General features: G+C 46.3%; 1 protein-coding gene across 3 annotated transcripts in view; it reads right to left on the bottom strand.

The window, feature by feature from the left end:
* Window positions 1–1,960: 1,960 nt before the first annotated feature.
* CHAF1B (chromatin assembly factor 1 subunit B) overlaps window positions 1,961–8,375 on the bottom strand; it is a 28,385-nt gene continuing 21,970 nt past the window's right edge. For all 3 annotated transcript variants that reach the window (XM_023559087.2, XM_010598635.3, XM_010598636.3), the window contains one exon: window positions 1,961–7,927. In XM_023559087.2, coding sequence (XP_023414855.1) covers window positions 7,836–7,927 — 92 coding nt within the window. In that variant the 3' untranslated portion in view covers window positions 1,961–7,835. The remainder of the gene's footprint in view (window positions 7,928–8,375) is intronic.

The raw sequence follows: 8,375 nt of genomic DNA, 5'->3' as shown, positions 1-8,375 counted from the left end.
TTTCAAATGGGAACCGAATTTACTGTATAAACTTTCACCAAAAACTCAATAAAATATTATTTTTAATTATATATATTACAAAAAATCAATGATTGAAATAAATCACAAGAAATTAAAATTTATTAATTCTAAAAAAAAAAATGAAAACAGAGCTCAGCTTAAGAGGAAGGTACATATCTCCTTTAATCCTTTATCCACCATATGAGGCAAATACTGAATCCCCATTTTACAGATAGGGACACTGAGGCCTAGGGAGGTGAAGTAAAACATGCAAAGTCACACCACAATTTAGCAATTGAGAGAGAATTAAAACCCTGCCGTTTTTAACTCCAAAGTCCATGCCCTTCCACTGCCCCTCACCTGCTACACACACACACACACTCGCTCACTCCCACAGCCACACTGTGGGGAGAACCCCACAATCACTTGGCTTACTGGACACCCTCAAGGACAAGCCTCTCATGGCTCTGCCACACACCAGCTCCAGTGCAGGGAGTGTGTGGGCTGGGGGGGTCGCTGCTGGGGACAAACAGGGCACCTGGCCAGCGAGACAGCATGGCAGAGCAGTCAGACCCAGCAGCATCCAGGATTAAGAGACGGCTCATGTTTAAGGGCTGGAGGCTGAGGATTCTGTAGAAATCAAAAGGACAGGGCAAAAACCACACACTGAAATGCCTCTGTAGCCAACAACCAGGCCTGCCACCCTCCTGCTGACACGTGACAATCCCAGAGGGACTAGTCAGGCTCTGGGTGGGACAGTAATGGAGACAGACGCCTGTTACTGGCAGCTAGGAACTCAGCAACAGAGATGGCAGGAATGAGACATGGGCCCAGGAAGGAGCAGCAGGGCCAGGGCTTTTCTTGGCAAGCAGGCACTGAGTTCAAAACAGGAGAGAGAGCAGGAAGGGAAGAAGAGCCTCCGGCAGCGCACGCCCAGTTTAGAATGGGCCGCGAGGAGGAAGTACCTGCCATGGGTAAGACAGGCTATGACCCACTGCCTAGGGCAGCGTTGTGGGCAGTGTTGTAAGTAATGTTCCAATTAACTGAAGTTTATATTGTTGTTGTTGTTGTCGGTGGTGGTGGTGGTAGTTGCTGTTGAACCAGCTGCCTGCCAACTCACAGGAGCCCATGTGTTACAAAGTAGAATTCCTCCATAGGGTTCTCTTGGCTGTTATCATTACAGAAGCAGATCGCCAGGCCTTTCTTCCACAGTACTGCTGAGTGAGTTCAAACCACTAACCTTTACGTTAAGTTTTGTGCAAACCATTTGTGCCACCCAGGGAATCAGACTTCTGATGTCCCAAAAATGGTCATCTCAAGAACAACTGGGCATTTTTTATTTATTTTAATAAAAGTAAATTATGTACTTGTTACCAAAAACCCACTGTTGGTGAGTGGATTCTGACTCACAGTGAACCTATACGACAGGGTAGAACTGCCCCATAGGGTTTCCAAGGCTGTAAATCTTTACAGAAGCAGACTGCCCCAACTTTCTCCCACAGAGGGGCTGGTGGGTTCGAACCGCCAACCTTTTGGTTAGCAACTGAGCACTTGAACCGCTGTACCACCAGGGTTCTTTTTTGTATGTAGCCTTCTAGAAAGCGTGTTTGCGCATGCTCGTGTGCACACACACATCAGTTCTGCTCCATAGTTTTTGCTCTCCCATTTCTTGAACACCTTTCCACAGCAGTGCACACAATCCACCTAACAGCTGCATTACATGTGGCGCAATGGCGAAGCGCTCGGCTGTTAACCGAAAGGTCAGCGGTCGGAACCCTCAAGTCGCTCTGAGGGAGAAAGATGTGGCAGTCCGCTTCAGTAAAGATTTACAGCCTAAGAAACCCTATGGGGCTGTTCTACTCTGTCACATGGGGCCGTTATGAGTTCGAATCCACGCAATGGCACCCCACAACAACTGCTCTAACAGTGGGATTTAAAAATTCTCTCCTCAAAAATCCATTTAGTTAATAAATTTGGCTGTAAAGGACTGGCAATATCGCCCCCCAGTGGCTGATTCAAGTACTTACTCCATTAAAAAAAAAAATTCAGGGCTCCCCTCATCGCAGCTCAGTCAGCATCAGGGCCAGCTGTGTACTGGCCTAGCTCTTGAGGTAGCTCCAATAACAAGACATCTACTGATTCCTATAACTTGTGGGTAAAAGCAGAGAGACTCTGGAGCTGGGTGGTAAAGTTTCCTTTAAGATTCAGCCTCTTGGGTAGCTGAATGCCGATGCTCTTCATGGAATCACCGAACTCAAAGGCAGGTCAGTCCCTTCACTGGTGTACCTTGCAGACCTCACAACTCTCTGCTTGTGTCACCTGCACAGGTTTTCACCCACATATGCCTGGCCGCCACCTTCCTCCCCTATGAAGGCTCATACCTGGGGTCTGGGTGAAGGCAGAACCTGAGTTGGGTTTACTTATAATTTTTTTTTTAATAATTTAGTATAATCTTTCAAAACTTTTTCAATGTGGCAAGATATATATAACATAAAATTCATCATTTCAACCATTTTTAAGTGTATAATTCAGTGGCATTAATTACATTCACAATGTATTTCCAAAACTTCATCATCACCCCAAAAAGAAACTCAATACCCGTCAAGCGACAACTCCCTATTCTTTCCTCCAAGCCTGTGGTAACGACTAACCCACTTTCTAGTTCTGTGCATTAGCCTATCCTAGACATTTCACCTAAGTGAAACCATACAATATTTATCCTTTTATGTCTGGTTATTTTGTGAAGCACAATGTTTTCAAGGTTCAGCCATGTGGTAGCATGTATCAGAATTCCACTTCTCCTTATGTCTGATTAATATCCCATTGTATGGATAGACCACATTGTTTATCCACTCACCTGCTGATGGACACTTGGGTTTGGTTTGGGTTTTGAAGTTCCACGAGCAATCGGACGCACAACCAGGCTGGGAACCACAGTGCAGCCAGGTCGGTAGGCTTGGTGGGTGGAGGAGACACCGGAAAGGAGAGCGGTTGTGGGGTGGAGAGAAAACCTGGAGGGGCTGACACCTCACACTCACCTCATCCCAGGTAATATCCAAGCACACGTTTCTCCTCAGACCTGACAAGTGCTTGAACAAGGACAGAGAGATCCTGAGTTATTTCCACGACTTGCTACATTTGAAATACCTTTTCCAGGTCACATTGTGACAGGAGTAGACATTAAGTAGTTTTAGCCATTAGGAAAAGAGGGCCAGTATATCGACCCACACGTAATGGTTGCCAAGCACTGGTTACCACAGCTTTAGAAGAATAACACTTGTCACTTCACACCATCCCTCAGAGCCAAAACTCAAATCAAAATTAGCACTTCTGCAGGGGATCCTGGTTTCCTGGTTAGTGAAAGCAGTTCTCTCCATGCAGACCTTGTTTGTGGTGATCAAGGTCGGAGATAAGTTGTAGAGGCCAAAGTGAAGAAAATTCATTATTCCACACCACCACCTGACTGTTCGGCTATTTTAAAACAACAACAAAAAAAAACTCCTGTTGGCTTGGAGCTGATTCCAACTATGACAAGACAATGTGTGTCACACTGGAACTGGGCTCCATAGGGTTTTCTTGGCTGTAATCTTTGTGGAAGCAAACTGCCAGGCCTTTCTTCCACAGCTCTAGTTAACCTCTAGGTTAACAGTCTATCACAAAATGCTTAGCCTGAGTCCAGGGGACCAAAACACCCAACCTGCATGTGGAACGCATCAGACCCTGAGTTGAGAAGGATATTCTGCTCCTGGGAAAGCCCAAACACCCCGATCTGATGACTTTCTTCTCCACCCTCCCTGTTCTCCAATTCAACCTTCTTAAGGAGGTCTCCTGCCTCCTGTTTTTCACTGCAGCCTGCCCTGCAACCCAGCCCTCCCAGCACCTTCGCTGCTCTTTTTATCTTCCATCGTGCCTCCCTAATACTACATCATTTACTGTGTTTACTGTCGGTCTCCCTCAACCAGATTGTAAGCCCCATGGGGCAGAGATTTTTGTCTCGTTTTGGTCCTGACTGTACACGAATGAATAAGCATTCATGTATTACTTCCTTAATCATCTCCCTGGCTCCCCTACCCCCATTGTTGACTAATGCTTCACTCTAGGTCTGGCCAGTACCCAAGGCCACTCTGCTCCAGCTGCTCCCTGAGCCTGGCGGGGGCGCTCACACAGGGAGGAGGGGCTGCGCGGCCTGGGGGGAAAGTCACTCCTCTCCTCCGATCTAGCCTTCGAGTCTAGGAAGCGCCACTTCAGAGCAGATCCAGTGGAGACAGTGCCCTCTAGGGGCCACTGAGGCTCACGCACGAACACAAGCGTCAGTTTCCTCAGTCACAAGGGAACAAAAATGACCATCTGGTATCTTCCAGCAGCTTCCATTCCATTTCTCATTCCTGTTCTCACCCCTCTCTCTGCCAGAGGGGGCAAAGTCAGAGATTTCAGAGCTGAAAAGAGATTCACTGCCACACCCTGATTTTTCAGGTGAAGAAACCAAGGTGCAGATCAATAAAATGGTTTGTCCAAGATCTGTCCGCCTCTCTCACACACACCCTATGTGAGAGGCAGCAAAGACTGAAATACAGCAAAATAACACAAAAAGAGAAGCTTCAGGACTATTGGGAGATTCCAGGTTGGAAACCCTGGTGGCTTAGTGGTTAAGTGATACGGCGGCTAACCAAAAGGTCAGCAGTTTGAATCCACCAGGCGCTCCTCGGAAACTCTATGGGGCAGCTCTACTCTTTCCCGCAGGGTCGCTATGAGTCGGAATCCACTTGACTCCAACGGGTTTGGTTTTTTGGTTTTGGGTTGAGAAAGGGCAATCGACCAGTTCACCCCTGACTCCCTCGCTCTTGCCACACAAAGTTCCCACAAGCAAGGACTGCGGACCTACGTTGTCCAAATGGCCGCTAACCATGATTTTGTAAGACAGATCAATGGCAGTTTAAAGATCAGATATGGGTGTTTCCAACAAACAGAACAAAGTAAACCGAGGCCTGATTGTGACCCCGCCCCTAACTCCTGGGCTGGAGCCCCTGCCCCTGCAGCATTCCTGTCGTTACCACTGCAGACCCAGAGGGGGCGCACACTGCGGGTCCCACCCGACAGTACAGGAAGGAGGCTCGTCCTCTGCTGTCCCCTTACAGTGCCGGCCTCCAGGGGTCACGTCAAGGTCTTCCTCCTCACCCACGTCTACTTAACTAGCAGCAGGGGTTAATATTTGACAGCTCACCGGGAAATGCTGGCCAAAACAAAACAAACAACCCACCCAACTACAAATCCAAAACGGTGAGGACCTGCTTCCAAACAGCCACCAGTTCTATGGACAAAATCCTGCCTGTCTTCAGCCTGGGCTCCTTCTGAAAAAGGCCTCCCCAGTAAACAACCCAGATGAGGGCAGGCAGTTTCAGATCAGGACCCTGAAGTAACATCAGCTAGTTTTTTATGGACGATTTTGTTGTTTGTGCTCAAGGATGACAGTTGATGAACACGCAGTTAGTCATTCCCAGGAATGCGCACTTCAGGTCTAAGGTACACCCTGCCTCCACCTCCAACCTTCCTGTTACCACTGCACAAGAGGCAGGTCTGTAAGGCCTACCATTGTTCCTCCACGGGGGCGAGGCCAGGGAAGCTGGCCTACTCCCTGGTCACTGTTTGCAAAGGGATCCAGTTACCCAGTTGCTATCAGGTCAACTCTGACTCATGGTAACCGCATGTGTGTCAGAGTAGACCTCTGCTCCATAAGGTTTTCAGCGGCTGATTTTTCAAAAGCAGATTGCCAGGCCTTTCTTCAGAGGCACCTCTGCATGGACTCGAACCTCCAGCCTTTCAGTTAGCAGCCATGCTTGTTAACCACTGTTCAAAAGAGATACTATTTGACATTTTTAGTTATTTTGATTTTGAACGTGGCCAGTACCTGCAACATTACAATTATGCAGTATTATAAGTACACATGTATTTGCCTTCCAGTTTCATCTACATTGTAAATTACCCCCGTTTACCACTCTCCCGTCTCAAGGGGAGCACACTCTTTTTCTGGTTTCCTAGGGTACAGGTTAAGCAACAATTGATACTTCTTTCCAATTATTTTCTCTGTTACTGCTGACTTGAGTTCAAGAGCGCATTCTTCCACTCCTCACCTTGATCAGGCCAGAGACTTAACTGGTAGGTTCTGAGCCCTTTCCCTTTGATCTGTTTCAAATCTGCAGGCTGCGAAGACTGGGAAGAGAGCCCCGGGTGTAGGCCTCTCACGTGTAGGACGCAGTGGCGTTCACTGCGTCAGAGGTGACACCAAGCACGAGATCCAGCTGGCAACCCTTCTAAGTGGGAGGCAGCAGCACTAGCACAACTGCCAGAGAACCACGCATCACGACCCAGGGGCACCTGAGCTGAGAGACAGCTCATCACTTTGTACCTCCTACCCTGCAACTCCCATTTTTCACTTGTAACAGAAAAAGGGAACGTAATGTCATCCCAGGGACCTGAGAAAGCAAAGGCAGAGACAAACTGCTATATAAAGTTACTTTTTTTGCTTTGAAAACCAATTTTAAAAGTTAACTTATTGAGATACCAAATTGTGTCTAAAGTAAAGTCTCAACTCTCTCTCAAAAAGAAAAGAAAAGAAAAAAAAATGATAAGGAAACATTAACACGGGTTACTTCTGGGTGACTTCCATCTCAAGCCTGTTTTTTAATTCACCACAGTTCACTAACTTTCTAGAATAAGCATTGACTGTTACCTGTAGATTCAGAAAATAAACATAACTTGCAAAAATTAACTAACTAATTACAAGCTAAATCCAATAATCACTTCAAACGTTCTAAAATTCAACAGAATAAACCTCAAATTATTTCCTCCTCTTTCTGACTCCAACTTTAGGAGTCCACTCATAAAATTGCCCGTCCTTTCACATAAGTCTTTCAGGGAGGATTCACTGAGGCTCACACTAGATAATACTGAAATGCTTGTTTAAGAAGTTCATCAAAAAGAGGGTTTAGACTGTTGAAATGTTCGCATCCCCAAGTTAAAAACATATAGTGAACACCAATGTTCATTGTAGCATTGTTAATCATAGCCAAAAGTGGAAACAATCTAAATGTCCATCAACAGATGAATGGATAAACACAATGTGGTATACCTGCTGTTGCCCGTTGCCGTCAATTCCGTCTCATAGCGACTCTACAGGACAGAGCAGAACTGCCCCCACAGGGTTTCCAAGAAGCAGCTGATGGATTTGAACTGCCAACCTTTTGATTAGCAGCCGAGCTTTTAACCACCGTGCCACCAGGGCTCCATGTGGTACACCCATACAATGGAATATTACTCAGCCATAAAGAGAAATGAAACCCTGACACATGCTACCACACGGACGAACCTTGAAAACACTGTGCTGAGTGAAATAAGTCAGACACGAAAGGACAGATATTGTATGATCCCACTTATATGAAATAGGCAAAGTATAGAGACCAAATCTTAGTGGTTACCTCGGGTGAAAGGGAAAAGGAGAGTTAATGCTTAGGGGACCCTGAGCTTCTTCTAAGGGTAATGGAAAAAACTGGAAACAGATAGTGGTGATGGCTGTATAACCAACGTCACTCAATTATACATGTAAAGATTACTGAATTGGCTTATTTTTTATATGTAAATTATACCACAATAAAAAAAATGTATACTGAATACAACAGCAAACATATTTCTGGAGAAGAATCAGTACATGTGTATTTTCTGTTACAGAAATCAACTGACAAGTGTCTGTCATGCCCCGTTTGAGGCCACTGGTCCCAGGCATCTTCACCTCGGCTTCCCTGTACACAGGGGGTCCCATGCTGGGCAGAAGGCAAGTCTCATCAAGGATCCACACTCTGAGTGCTGCCACTGTTTTCACTGAGCCTGGGACGTTTTAGCTCTGGGTGACAGCCCTGAGTGTCTCCAGGTATCTCTGAAACGTGAAGAAACATAGGGTTTGCTAATTAATAAAGACTTCTTTAAATTAAGAACTGACATTTACAAAATAAATTTAGTGCCAAGATAAGGAACCAAACTGCCTGGCAAGATCTTATGTTGATTCAAGGGGAAGGATTTATACCAGTGGTTCCCAACTAGGGGTGATTTTGCCCCCCAGGGGACATCTGGCAAAGTCTGGAGACAGTTTTGGCTGTCATGACTGGGAGAGGGGTGATACTGGCATCTAGTGGGCAGAGACCAGGGATGCTGCTCAACATCCTATGATACACAGGACAGCCCCTACAACAAAGAATTATCCACTCCAAATGTCAATAGCTCTGAGGCTGAAAAACCCTGACCTGTACATTTCCTGCACCCTCTATTTCACAGTGACTGATTTCACTGGTAGGAGAGTCCCCCTGCTGAGACATCACCATGAGGTT

This window comes from Loxodonta africana, chromosome 2, assembly GCF_030014295.1.
Source record: "Loxodonta africana isolate mLoxAfr1 chromosome 2, mLoxAfr1.hap2, whole genome shotgun sequence".
In the NCBI taxonomy this organism is placed as follows: Eukaryota; Metazoa; Chordata; class Mammalia; order Proboscidea; family Elephantidae; genus Loxodonta; species Loxodonta africana.
The sequence above is the reverse complement of the archived record's forward strand: the minus strand, read 5'-3'. Positions and strand labels throughout refer to the sequence as shown.